This window comes from Polyodon spathula, chromosome 11, assembly GCF_017654505.1.
Source record: "Polyodon spathula isolate WHYD16114869_AA chromosome 11, ASM1765450v1, whole genome shotgun sequence".
In the NCBI taxonomy this organism is placed as follows: domain Eukaryota; kingdom Metazoa; phylum Chordata; class Actinopteri; order Acipenseriformes; family Polyodontidae; genus Polyodon; species Polyodon spathula.
The window spans coordinates 42,087,563-42,101,757 of NC_054544.1; the positions used below are offsets into that span (position 1 = coordinate 42,087,563).

The 14,195-nt window shown below is 38.7% G+C and overlaps 1 protein-coding gene across 3 annotated transcripts; it reads left to right on the forward strand.

Annotated features, from left to right (window-relative positions):
- The first annotated feature begins 19 nt into the window (after positions 1–19).
- Positions 20–13,286, forward strand: scly (selenocysteine lyase). 3 transcript variants are annotated; one of them, XM_041264697.1, is made up of 13 exons: positions 20–786; positions 1,826–1,958; positions 3,356–3,465; positions 4,576–4,676; positions 5,535–5,721; positions 6,415–6,542; positions 7,343–7,498; positions 8,723–8,829; positions 8,980–9,016; positions 9,503–9,586; positions 10,398–10,500; positions 11,377–11,452; positions 11,851–13,286. In XM_041264697.1, the coding sequence occupies exons 2-13, from the start codon at positions 1,918–1,920 to the stop codon at positions 12,002–12,004; spliced, it is 1,284 nt and encodes a 427-aa protein (XP_041120631.1). In that variant the 5' UTR covers positions 20–786; positions 1,826–1,917; the 3' UTR covers positions 12,005–13,286. The 3 variants fall into 3 exon arrangements, 2 of the variants coding, with proteins under 2 accessions (XP_041120631.1, XP_041120630.1); XR_005951148.1 differs by lacking the exon at positions 11,851–13,286 and adding an exon at positions 10,906–11,076 and having other exon boundaries at positions 21–786; positions 1,868–1,958; positions 11,377–11,455; XM_041264696.1 differs by having other exon boundaries at positions 21–786; positions 1,868–1,958.
- Positions 13,287–14,195: the final 909 nt, after the last annotated feature.

Sequence of the window (14,195 nt, forward strand, 5' to 3'; positions counted from 1 at the left end):
TTTTTTTTTAATGCATAGGCCTACAAGCTATAAATAACAGTTGTATTTTGGGCTATTTTTGAAGTGTTTGGGCAGAAATCTGGCAATCCTCGTCAATACGTCATTTGCTTACCAACGGGCTTAACGACCACGAACCTGGCAACAAGGCGTCACCAGTTAGGTTTTATTCAGAGATGAATTCAGAATAACACATTTTTACTATGTTTCATATAAATGTGTTATCTTGTGATTATTTTATACGGCTGTATTGGGTGGGAATAGCGGATTCGCTGATATGTATTAACATACATTAGTCTTTGGTAAATTAATGACTTGTTATTGCTAATATAATAGTACTGAATGGAGGTAATGTTATTTATTGAAAGTTAATATATTGACCTTCTAGACACGATCGCACAAGGCCGCACATTGGTATATGCTTGTACGCCGCGTAAAATTGTTTAACCCTAAAGAATACATTTACATCCAACTATCATAATTCATTTTTCGTTTTTTCCCCCTCCAATTAGCCAATCCTACTTTTAATTTAACTGTTTGCCCTCAGGCAAGATGGCCACCAGTTTGTTGTCTGGGTACTACGACTAGTATTTCTTTTTATCTATGGAACATGCGCCACAAACAATGATAGCTTCAAGTCCTCTTCAGTTTGAATTAAATTGCATGCCTATCGCTGTACAGCAATTTTCTGCCATGGCGGTGTGGAGGACTAATTCCACCTGATATCACTTCCTGCTTATTTTACACTGGTGCCACACGTCTGCTAGACTGGAAATAAATTATAACAAGGTGAGATTCGCTTTATAAATACTCAAATTAGCAGTCATCCAGTAAGACTTTTTCTAAGTTAGCTTCTTGATGTTTATTATATATACATACACACACACACACACACACACACACGAGAGAGAGAGAGAGAGAGAGAGAGAGAGAGAGAGAGAGAGAGAATATTACATCCTCTTTTCTGTACATATTGTTAATGGGGAAATGGCAGGTCAATAGTCAGTTTTTATTAATTAAATTAAAGGTATAATCAGCTAAATACCCAAGCTGCAAACGCCTAATAAACTAACATTACTTAAAATGTAAAGATACTAGAGGTTGTGGGGTGTTGTAGCATTTACTAAACTGATGTATTAGCCCATAATCTTGATTCTTGCTCATCACTTTTGATGTGACTGTTTTAGAGCCTAGGGCACACCGGTGAGGGCGAGGCCACTGTGTGTGTGTGTGATATATATATATATATATATATATATATATATATATATATATATATATATATATATATATATGCATTATATATTATTTTTTATATATTTCACCATGTTATTGTTTTTTATGATTTTTATTCTTATTCAGCTGGCGATAGAGCCGTGGTCTATGTGTCGTTATTCCTTTATTTAGATTAGGGCGCTTGCAAAAGTTGCTGTAACTTTACATGTGGGACCGGTGTTTTGTTATAGCCATATCGTGCTCAGTAATCTTCCAAGACAACAATAATAATAATAAATAATGATAACCAGTAAACATAGACTAATGGAATAGTTTATCGATAGTTGTTTGTAACAAAGACGGTATTCATGCAGGCTAAACAAAAATGTTAAACATAATAAACAAATTTATTGTAAAATATGCATGTTTATTGTAAAAAGTTTGAATGGAATGCATGTTAAATAGTAATACTGTAGTTTATTTTTGTATAAAATCAATAACTGTTTATTATTTATTCCATGTCTTTCCTGTGCAGGGGTCATTCGTGATTTTGTCTTTGTGAAAGTCAGTCATTTTTTGTACAACCTGTTAGCTATTTGTAATTTGTGTTAAGTATTTTTCCAGTGCCAAAATAAATATGTATGCCTGTGAACAGACTCCCGACTCCCCAGTCTTTCACTGGAAGGAGGTGCTGTGCCATCCGAGATGCAGCCATTCAATGGAAATGAAGAGGAGCCGTTCAGGAGGTATGAGCAGGGAGGCTTTTGCTTACGATGCAGCTTCTGATTCGGCCACTGAAGTTGGCTTCTTATTCGTCCAGCTTCTTATTCGCACCCCACAAATGTAACATAAGTTGAATAAGTAATTGGGGTATTTCAGGGGTAAAATTGCTTTGAGCCGCTTATTGCAAAGTTGATTGTCACAGAGGGGGAACCCCTCTACGTTACCCTTGTATATTTGTCCCTGCCAAAAATGGATTTTGATATGAAATCACTGGGCAAACATGGCACAGATGGCAAGTTGGCATGGGGTTTGTTGCAATATTTCAAAGTAGATATCCAGTGGAAGCCTTGTAAGTGAGCCATACAGTGCTTATAGGAAGTATTCACCCCCCCCCCCCTTGGATGTTTTCAGAGTTTGTTGTGCTACAACCTGAAATCTTGATGCATTTAAATTGGATTTTTTTCCCTTTGAATTACAAAACCTACTCAACACTTTCAAGAGGCAAGGTAATTTTTATTGTGAAACAGCAGTTAATGAGAAAAAAAACTGAAATGTTTTGGTTAGATAAGTATTCACTCCCTTGAGTCAATACTTGGTAGAACCACTTTTGGAAGCAATTACAGCTGTGAGTCTTTTGGGGTAGGTCTCTACCAGGTTTGCATGTCCGGATCGTGCAATATTCTCCCATTCTTCTTGGCAAAATTGTTCAAGCTATGTCAAGTTAGATGGGGATAGTTGGTGGACAGGAATTGTCAAGTCTTGCCACAGATTCTCAATCGGATTCAAGTCCAGGCTTTGACTGGGCCACTCTAGGACATTCACTTTCTTGTTTTTAAGCTTGGAGTCATTGTCCTGATAAAAGGTGAATCTCCGTCCCAGTTTTAGGTCTTTTTGCAGACTGAAGCAGGTTTTCCTCAAGGATTTGCCTATATTTAGCTCCACCCGTTTTGCCCTCTACCCTGACAGGCTTCCCAGTCCCTGCTGTTGAAAAGCATCCCCATATCATGATGCTGCCACCACCAAGCTTCACAGTAGGGATGGTGTTACCTGGGTGATGTGCTGTGTTGGGTTTGCGCCAGACATAACACTTTGCATTTAGGCCAAATAGTTCAATTTTTGTTGCATAAAAATATGCATAAGAACACAGAAATTGGACTATGGAACTATTGGACTATGGAACAATGGTCAAAGGTGCTCTGGACTGTTGATGGATGGACAATGACACCTGTGCCTTCTGCCAATTCTGGACTGTACTTTAGGCTTTTAGAAAGTTCATCTTGCTAGTAAATGCTTTAGTTGTGCACAAATAATTGCAGCTTTATTGTTTCCACCCCATACTACTGTTCTTGAATGTACAGTGTATAAGAAATGGCAATCACACACAATATAAATGGCCAGGAATTGATCCTGTCCCTGACAGGGTATACCTGGATTACAATGCCACCACTCCTGTGGAGCCAGAGGTGATCGAGGCCATCACTGAAGCCCTGAGGGAGGCCTGGGGGAACCCCAGCAGCAGCTACCGCCCAGGTGAGGACTGTGCAGCGCGGGGGCAGGGGGGGCACTTACTGGTCAGGCTCTCTTTTAATAAGCAGAGTGTTTCAGAAACAACTCACCACAGGAACATAACATTGATTACATTGGTCTGGTAAATTGCACAAAGCTTGTGAACTACATTGGTCACTGTTGCATGACTTAGTTTGGCCTATCTAGATACTTTTAATGGAAGACCCAGACTGAGGCACTGCGACCCCTTTGTTCATGACCTGCATACATGAAAATTTAGTCAGTACCATGGTTGGGGTCTGTTCCGGTTCCCTTTTTAAATCAATTCCCAATTACAATTCCCATCCCTTTCCTTTGAAGGACTTGGAATTGATTTTTAGAAGAACTGGAAATGGAATTGGAATTTTAAAAAAAAAGGAATTGATGCCAACCCTGGTCAGTATGTTCATCTCTAAGAATTTTTTTCACCTTTTACAGCAATACAGTGAAGCCATCAATGTTTACCTTTTAATTTGTAGATGGCTCAATTTAAAAAAAAAAAAAAAAAACTGAAATGTGTCTGTTTGAAGAGGGACATTCTTTAGCAGAGAGAACTAATCACTACCTTCTCAGCTTTCTGGCTCTGTCACCCAGAACCCTAAAAGATAACTTTCAACCCTGTTAACTGCGCTGATAATGACATGATCTAAGAGGGAAAACAATTCAGTATCTTCAGTCTAGAAAGAAGAAAGGCAATAGACTTGATTGAAGTTTATAAAATCGTACATGGTATAGATAAAGTTAACCCAAAACACTACCTCAAATTTAACACAGAGACTAGAGTGAGAGGGCATCAGTGGAAGCTGCAATATGCTGTTGACTTTGTCAAAATTACCAAATCCCTTGAATGCAGAAGCAAAAAATAAGAAAACATATCATAAGATGATAGCAATATAAATATTATGCAAATTCAGGTGACATTAAGTTCTCTATTCAGTTCTGATTTCCAGGACCATCACTGAACCTTAATACCAAATATTTAAAAAAATAATCCAGTTGAATCACCTAAATATGAAGACCAAAGCATTCTTTTCTCCCTATAAAGTCAATAAGCAACCATGCACACCTCACTAATAGTCTCCTCTTTTATTCCAGGTCAAAAAGCAAGAGAGATAATTAGCCAATCAAGAGAGAGCATTGCAAAGATGGTGGGAGGGTGCTCTGATGACATTATTTTCATGTCTGGAGGAACAGAGGTGAGAATCTTGTAGCCAGATATGGTTGGATTCCATAAAATAGCCCCTGCAATTAAAGCAGTGATAAGTCAGCCCTGGAATCAATTACCATTGTAATTGTGCAGTTTGTAATTGATCACAATTAGTGTATTATTATTGTAATTTGTAGTTGAACCTTGGCACAGTTGTGTATTTGTAATTAGAATTATATAATTGATCTAGTACAGTTCAATGACACGTTTATTTGTTATTCGATTGTTATTCTATTTTCAGCCACTTTTGGAGACCCCATTTGTTTGAAAAAAAGTTATACAACATATTTCAGTATTTGCACCTGTGATTATTGTTTTGTTATTTAGAATAAATAAATATATTAATGTGTGTAGTTTTTGTAATTGAAATTATAATTACTACATAGTTGTAACTATTTGAACAAAATAGAATTGTAATTATAATTGTAATTGGTGATAACCGACACTGAAAATGTTTAATCAAAAACGCAGGAAGCAACATTTTAGATGTATCTAATGAAACGGGCATCTAATTGTGAGAGAACTTGATACAAATGCTCGTTAGTGCAAGGTCATTAAAGGATCTGAATATAGGTTTTGGGGAACATTATTTTAGTACAGGTCTATAACTTCCATTTATTACGCAGTTCAAAAATGTATTCGGCTAGGCTATTAAGCTTTTGTGCAAAATCAACACTAGCAATAAATTTAACAGAATATTAAAGTCTCATAACTCTTTTTTTAATGTTAGTTTTTCTATTACTAATTTTTTTTTTTTTTTTTTTTTTTTTTTAAGTTAAAAAAAAATCATGTGACTGAATAAGTTTCAGGTTATTACAGAATTTACAGAATTTTCAATTTGTTTCAGGCAAACAATTTTGTCTTCCGCAATGCAGTCAAGTACTTCTGGGATACATACAGGAAGGCAGAGATTACTGGAAAAGAGGAGGTGCCTGTAGAGATGGGCGGGGCCTTGCCCCACATCATCACCTCAAATGTGGAGCATGACTCCATCAGTCTGGTGGCTGAACAACTTGTGAAAGAGGGGAAAGCGGGTAAGACATGTAATCATAATATAAATCATTGTTGAATTCTGTACACACAACATTGGATAGTAAGGCTTGATAAACAGGCGTAAGTGAAGCGCAAGTGTGGTTTGTTAATGTCACCAGAACCCCAACAGAATTGGAGAGCTGAGAGTACAGATTTGAAATAAAATCATTTGTGTCAAGTGAAGGCGAGAGCATTGTAAAAAGCTTATGCATTTCAAACAGCAAGAATCTAAATTTTCTATTCCAAACGCTTTCATTTAGATTTTTTATTTGATTTTATTTTAGTGTTAGAACAAATATACAAATATTGAAACAGTTTGAAATGTTTTGGAAAAATCTCTCTAGATTTTATTCTTTTATATAACAGAATGTGTAAATGAAATACATCATGCAAAGGAAACCAGTGCATAAATGACATCTGAAATCCCAGCACTAATTCTTTGACTTGTATACTGTATTATTGTCATGATGAATTAAGTTATGAAAATGGTCCAGAACAGTTTCATTAATATTAAACTCTATGTAATTCATGAGTTAAGGCTTTGTAACAAGGGCTATGTGTGTTGGTGGGTGTTTATAATACTATCTGATATAGTGTAGTTTTATTATGGTTCTTTACAAAATTGGATATTTATTGGGAACAAAGGTCACATTTTCACAGCTGCAGTAAAATCTGTTTTTTGTTTCTTGTTGTAGAAGTCACATTTGTGCCGGTTTCCAAGGTGACGGCGAGAGTGGAAGTTGAGGATGTGATGTCAGCCATCAGGCCCAACACCTGCCTCATTTCCATAATGCTGGCTAACAACGAAACCGGAGTGCTCATGGTGAGGATTGGTGTTGGACCTGGCAACCGGCCCAGGAACCGAAAGCCAAAATTAAAAACTACAGCGAGTTGCTTTCTGCCTCTCTGTCCTTCTGTCTGAATGCAACACTTCCACTTTGTTTGCGTACCTTTGGGCTGCCTTTGAAAATAAACCTGATATCTTAATCTGGCCTGTGGCATATGTATCTTTTACAAAAAGTGAATTAAACTGTGACCTCTCAATGCCCCATTTATGTAAGTAATAAAAACAACTGTCAAGATGCCCCTAGCACAGGTTGATAGCTTTAATTATCTAGGAATATGCGTTGATCCATCTTTCATTTACAGTAAACTTGTGTACTGTGCATTTTACACAGTGGCACCAATTCTTGGTGCACTTTACAGGAATACATGCTGCTCAGTGCTTTTGCTCCATAATGAATTCTGTAAATATGTAATATCAGGTAACCACTAGACTCACCACTGTACAATGTATGAGAAACCAAACTGGCAACAACCATAAATCACTTGAAAGAACCATGCCAATGTTCTTTATACTATGTAGACATATTTGTATGCTTATTTTACGCATTTTGTAATCGTTTTAAAATAATTAGTATTCTTCTAATATGCAAGAGATGGTGTTTTGTCGTGATATTGTTACAATTGATGTAGTGGATACATTTATATCGGCCATCCCCGAGGACCCTCATGAAAACAAGAAGTTGCATCTGATGATTCTAGCCCGGTGAACAGAATGATCAATATATAAAGCAATAAGCTGCTTCACCTTAGAAATACTTACATGTGTCTCCTGAACAGCCCATAGCAGAGATCAGCCAGAGAGTGCAGGCTCTGTGCGAGATGAGGGGGGCTCCGAGAATCCTCCTGCACACGGATGCGGCGCAGGCCATCGGAAAGCTGCAGGTGGACACGCAGGAGCTGGGGGTGGACTACCTCACCATCGTCGGGCACAAGGCAGGTAACATCCGGTAACATCCAAATTCCGCAATGTTTACAAGAAACGCATTACCTTTGCTGTGTCCGGCATTGTCAGTATTGCAGCAGTAGATTTTTAGACATGTTCCTGACTGTTTTGAATCAACTGGGGAATACATTTCTCCAGATTTATTCTGGGGCATTCTCCAGGAGGAAGTGAATGTCTCTTCTAAACATCATAGTGTAAACTCTAACAAGGGTGCTTTTCTGTTCCAACATTATGCTGCTCATTTCAACCAGAGCACCAGTGTTGTTACAGAACTTGCTGTTTTTCTTTCTCCTGGTTCACGAAGTTGAAAGCAAAAAATTCCAGTGATTTACTTGTTGTGTGAATAAAAATATCAAAACAATGATCATGTTGAAAAATGCATTGCTGCGATATGGACAACACTGGATACAACAAAGGTAAAGTCACGTTTTTCTTGTAAACACTGCATGTGGTTCTGTAACTCTTAAGATAGTATATCTAAATAAAAAGTTGTTTAAAACTACTGCTGTGGTATTGGCTTACCAGCAGGTGGTGCTTTTAGACACAGAAAGGAACTCGGCGACGTGGGAAGGCAGCAGTTATTGTTTTATGTAGTAGAATCCTAAAGTTAAGAACGCAAGGAATGGAGGGTGATCATAAGACTGAAATATCTTTAACCCTAAAAGTTATATTTTCAATTATTTAGTGTGTGTGTGTACTTGGGTTAGAATCACTACTTTTTTTTTTTTTTTTTTTTTTTTTTTTAAATCGAATAGTCAACTAGTCGTCACTAATGTTAGTGTATGTAGCTGCATTTCGAATTTATAATTCCAGTTTAATATTTTGTACTTTATGCTGTCTGACTTCAATACAGTAGTTGCTTTTATATGCTGACAATCTAACATGCACCCCCTCATCCCACCCTTGCAGGGTATTTACAGTAAGTCCTTAATTATCCAAAGTTGCATCTCTGTTATCCGAAAAGCCTACATGCTTCAAACTTACCCTGGAGCACTCTCAGGGAGTGCCAGAAGCTCTGCTTAAACTTGCCTTCTCATATGTTAATGGAGACTCCCTACAAACGGGCCAATTGTGCTAAATTGGAAGATGGCTAATATTTGACCACTAAACACATCTGACTTGACCTCAGTCCTTCAGAAGAAGGTTATTGCATTAACCCACTGAACCACCTCCCCCTATGTCTCTAATTTTCTTCCTGTATTTATTTGTTCCAGTTTTATGCCCCGCGAATCGGAGCCCTGTATGTGAAGGGGCCCGGTGTCACCACACCCGTGCACCCTCTTTTTTTTGGAGGTGGGCAGGAGAGGAACTTCAGACCAGGGTAAGCCAAGCCCCTTTAGTCTGCTGTCTTTTTAAAATATTGACATGAGTCTACCGGGCATTCTGCTAATCGCAAGGAAGCATTATATTATAGTAAGCATTGTGCTAAAGACACAAACCCTCTAAAATCTCTTTCTTTTCTTTTTCTCAGGACAGAGAACACCCCTATGATTGCTGGCCTCGGAAAGGTACTTGAATAATGAATAGCTACCCTTTTAAATGTAACATTGGGAAGAAATTGCCCTGTGGGGGATTTTTTAAAATATATTTTTATGTAATGCAATTGCCAGTTAACTGACTAGGAATGACAAAAGGACACTTCGGTTGGGAATTAGAAAATCGACATTTGCGTGTAATGCAAGAAGTTTAAAGAGCTTGTTGAGGTATGAAAAAGCAGTGTTGTATTCACTCACATATTAGAAAACATAAGAACATTTCCGAACGAGAGGAGACCATTTAACCCATCTGTGCTTGTCCGATTCCTACTAGCTTATTAGTTGTGTTGCTTTTTGTTTTAGTGTTACAGCCTGGCAACCTTTAACATTTTCTCTTTTTCTCTACACTGTTACTGACATATCTTTTTTACAATAACAGTCTTGTGTATCAGATAAGGTTTTAGTTGTGTTTTATGTGTGAAGACCTCAGTCTCACATCGGTCCATGAATCTCTTTCAGGCAGCAGAACTGGTCCACAGAAATCTGGATCGCTATGAGAATGACATGCGTGAGACCTGTGAATATCTGGAGCAGCGTCTGGAGGTAACATTCCACCCTTCATACAGCTGGATCAGGCACCGCATGAATTAGAAATGCATTTCTCTCAGAAGTGGCATGTATAGAAAATTCAACAAAAATGAAAGTGTGTCATTTACCAAATTAATTTATATATGGGCTGATGAAAGTCCTGTCAACAGTAATCTTTAATATGCATATACAAATACTAATGTTCTATAACTGTAATTTCTTTATTGGTATTTGTTACTAATGCCAGATCAAAGATAGATTTAGATCCAAGTTGGAACAATCCCTTGGGTAACTGCCATTAACTCCATTCCTTCCTATATTAATATTGAGGATATTTCAACAGATTTGTTACTCTTATTTTCATCTCCTCTTCCATTTTGTAGGGGTATTGAAAGCTTGTTTGAGGATTTAGGAGTGCCAACATTTTCTTTAGAAGTGCATCACAGATTTTTACTGTCAACGATATAGACAGGCCCTGGAGAACGAGTTGCATTTTGCCCCAGGGAGAGGAGTTCTCCTGTTGATCTTCCAACAGCATCTCCTGATGTTCCTCATTAGCCCCAACTCTCCTCGATGAAATGGCTGCAGGCATATTTTGTGTGCATGTTTTTTTTTTTTTTTTTACCTAGTTCTAGGAATTAAACCCGCTGTTCCATTGACCTGTGCCAGTTGTTTGAGAATGTCATCTATACAGTAACAGTTGCATCATATCTTGTTGCCTTAACACACACCCTGCTTAAGAGAAGCACAAGTTCTCCTGACAGAACAGCATGGCAAAACCAACACACTAACCCAAGTTATAGCTGTTGAATCCCTGTATCCCCAGGAGGTGTTTGGGAAAGAGAAGCTCCATTTCAACAGCCACTTCAGCGGCTCCAAGAGGCTCCCCAACACGTGCAATGTGTCCTTCCTGGGAGTACACTTGCAAGGTACAGTAGTGTGTGAATATCATATATTTGAATGCTGTAACTCAGTACATCATGGGGTCCCCAGTGGTCACCTTGTAAAGACGTGTCGAGTGCAGGGTGAGCAGTGAGGTCAGGAGCATGTTGAATCTTGCTGTGTTGCTGATCTTGACTGTGGGTCACGCAGGGAGCTCTGCATTGGTCTTTGCATTCTCTCCAGCTAGGGAGGAAAACTGGCTGGGGCCGGTTCACTTCCCTGTACTGAAGCAATTGAGAAAATGGTACTGAGAAAATGGTGGTAAAATGATTGAGAGTTTGGGGGGGGGGGGGGGGGGGGCAGCAGTAATTATGCTATCTGGCAATATCCTGTGCAGATGACACCCAGGTTTTCTGAACTTCAGATAATGAATGTAATATTTCATTCTGTAGGTTGTTCTGTTCCATACTGCCCTTCAATTACTGTAACGCCCCTTGTAATAAACTTGAAAGTTCTCTAAGGAACTGCATGTGGTGCCAACCCACATAACATCTGTTAACTGGTCCTCCAGCTACACCACTATGAGGTTTTGCCTGACTTTGGATCGTACTGCACTACTCTAAGTGAGTGAACTGCTTCATAGGCTTTTCTGTATAATCAGTTGTTGGCTTTTAAGTTGTCATCTCTTTGTGTAAAGCTTCATGGGAAGTTCTACATGAAAGGCATATGAAAGCTATAAAAAATCTATTAATCTATTGGTAAATCAAAGTGGCTTGATATAAAAAAAAAAAGATATATTTTGGCAGCTGAATCAGTGAGCAGTACAATGAATCCCAGTTGTGTGCAGTTTTGTGATTGCTCTGATAGCATTACAGCAGCTGGTTCACCTTGAAGGTAACGTACTTGTGTGATTTGTCTTTCAGGGCGCAAGGTTCTGTCTCTCTGTCACAGGCTGCTGGCCAGTGTTGGAGCTGCGTGCCACTCAGACCAAGGGGACAGGTGTGTTTGTTCTTAAAGCTATTTCTCGTGTACTGTCTTCATTTGTGTGATTTTAATACAACGTGTGTAGGGCGTCCCTTATTTTGTATAAGACGTCATTTCAGTTATTGTAACCCAAACTGCATGAAGTGTAATCTCACACATTCTGTTTGTGATAACCTGCAAGGGGGAGTGAATCGGAGATGAGTAGGTTGGATCACAAAAAGAAATAAAAGGTGCTTCGAACTTCTGTAGTTTTCAGTGGACTGTGACTTGTAATACTCTATACAATAAATACATCACACCATATCTACCCCTTTAATCAGAATCAATTTGGAATTTGCCAATACATATTCATGTTAGTATTCCTTAACAAAAAACTGTTTTCCTGGTAATGTTCCCACTCGCTTTGTTTCCAGTCCGTCTCCTATCCTGCTGAACTGTGGCATCCACCCTTCCGTGGCTGCCAATGCCCTGCGTCTGAGCGTGGGGAGAGGGACCACCAAGGCTGACGTGGATGTCGTTATTGAGGACCTGAGAGCGGCAGTCCAGCAACTGGAGGGGCTCGGCTAGCAGGGAGGAGCACCCCACTGTCTCTTTACTGGGAAGATCCAAGGAGAGAGACGGAAATTCATGGAGTCTGGGCAATTCTGATGTGGGACATACTGAAAATGAAAACTCTTTTGAGACACGAAGAGACTTTTAGTGCTAATTCCCTATTGTAGTATTCATTTTGAAAAGGACCTCCTGAACTCTTTGTGACAAACTAGTGCACTGGCACGAGGTGGTAAAAATATAAGATGTTAAGAATGAGAAGGGGCTGTCACATCAAGGCTTGTCCTTTGCTTCCACATCATTGGCCCTGGAGCAGTCTTTAATCTAAATGAATACATCCTGTGAAGTATTTTATCTCTGTTCCCTCACTGCAGCAGTTCTCCACACAGCTCAGGAATATTAACAGTCAGTCTGTGTCCTTCAATCCCACTACCAAGTCAATAGTCTATTTACACCTAGGAACTTGAGAGCAAATGGCGGCAAGCTACTGGCATCTGGAGGGTAAAGGCCTGCCCTGCCGTTGTCCACTTGAGCTCACCAGATACGTGGCTAGTAGGGTCCACTGTAGCGCAATGAAAAGAAACAGTCCCTGACCATTCTCCTTCCTACCCACAGGAAATTTTAGAATTTGGAATGTTTGCCTGTGAGTTCACTGCAAAATAAATCCTCACCATTATATTTATACTTTATAGAAAGAAATTTAAAAAAAGCTTAAATAGTGTTGTTCTTTACCTTTTTTTTTTTTTTTTTCCTCAGATAACAGAATAAATACATTTTTGCTTTTTCTTCTGTGGTAGTCTCCACAGTTTCTAGCTTAAACTAGTTCAATTTCATACACTACAGAAATCAAAAGCTGCAGCGTATCGTGAAATATTCTTCTGCAACAGAGTGGTCTGATTGGTTGTGAGGGTGTATAATATAATCATCTTGTGTAGTTTGGGCGAGAGGAGCTCATAGCGAAATGGGTTCTGACTGCTCAAAATGATGCCTCTGTCACTGGCCTTGATTAAAAGTTATCTAGGACTACTTTATTATTATTAAGCTTTGTGTTTCTTTTAGTGGGAAATAGACTTGATTAAACTATATCTATACCATTCGGGATTTCAGTGAAATAAAATCCTACACTAGGTCAACACTTGAAGGACCGGAGATAAACTGATACCTATGTAAGCCCAACAGCAGTCTTTCTGACAGCTGTATTCAGAACACTGTAAATAGCATAACGAAAGGAAAAAGTCAGATGTGTTTTTTTTTTTTTTTTTTTATTCAGTACGATGCATAAACATCTGAACAACCAAAGTGTGTGTGTGTGTGTGTATGTATGTATGTGTGTATATGTATGTATATATATATGAACATTTTTTACAAATCAAAACAAGAAAATGTAAATAAACATCTAAACAGGCATTGGTTTACAACATACATATTTGTAAAACTGAAAGGATAGCAATACATTTTTTTTTTTTTTACTTTTCAGCAGCAATAGCTTTATTATCAGATACGCAAAAGCAACTGAACAAACTTATAAGAAAACATTTTACAGAAGTGCACAGCACAAGAAGTTATTAAAAAAAAAAAGGATTTTTTTTTTTTTCAACAAAGTGGTATTCCTTTACCTTGAGTCTAAGGCTGTTCACAATCAATACAGAATGCGCTTCTCCACGCCACCTTTCTGCACAGGACACAGCTGCCCGAAGTTTTATTTTTATTGCACTTGCCAACCTGGCATTGGCGTCTCTTGCGGCTGTCAGCGGGGTTGCCAGCTTCAGCTGTGGGTACATGCTTGGCAGTCTCCCTCTGTTCCAAATGCTTCTTGCGAAGTTCCTCTGCTAACTGTAAAATATATTCTCTCCTTGGTAAATTCTTCTCCATGCATTCTTTGTAAAGTACCCAGGAGTTGATGGCTGCTAGGTCCAATACAATGTAAAACACCTGAACAGACCACCGTTGGGAGCCAGCTTTCACAGAATACTTCCTGATCTGATCCAAAACATCAACTCCATATTTTCTTGTGTTGTAAAACACTACAGCCTCTGGTATTTATTTTCCCTAGTCCCAGTGCTAATTGACTGACCAAAACAGCACAGCTGGCAAGCAGACGCCAGCCTTTGAAAAGGCTGATTGGAAAACAATAGACTGTCAGTCATTCACTCAGGCAGAGAGTAGAAACAAATCTAATTACAGCTAAACACATTGCAGACTGGTAAAT

Excerpts from the sequence above, each read along its gene's own strand:
- scly (XM_041264697.1), top strand. The coding sequence starts at position 1,918 with ATGCAGCCATTCAATGGAAATGAAGAGGAGCCGTTCAGGAG. Across the intron at positions 3,466-4,575 it reads CAGCAGCAGCTACCGCCCAG|GTCAAAAAGCAAGAGAGATA; the intron begins GTGAGGACTGTG and ends CTTTTATTCCAG. Across the intron at positions 9,587-10,397 it reads ATCTGGAGCAGCGTCTGGAG|GAGGTGTTTGGGAAAGAGAA; the intron begins GTAACATTCCAC and ends CTGTATCCCCAG.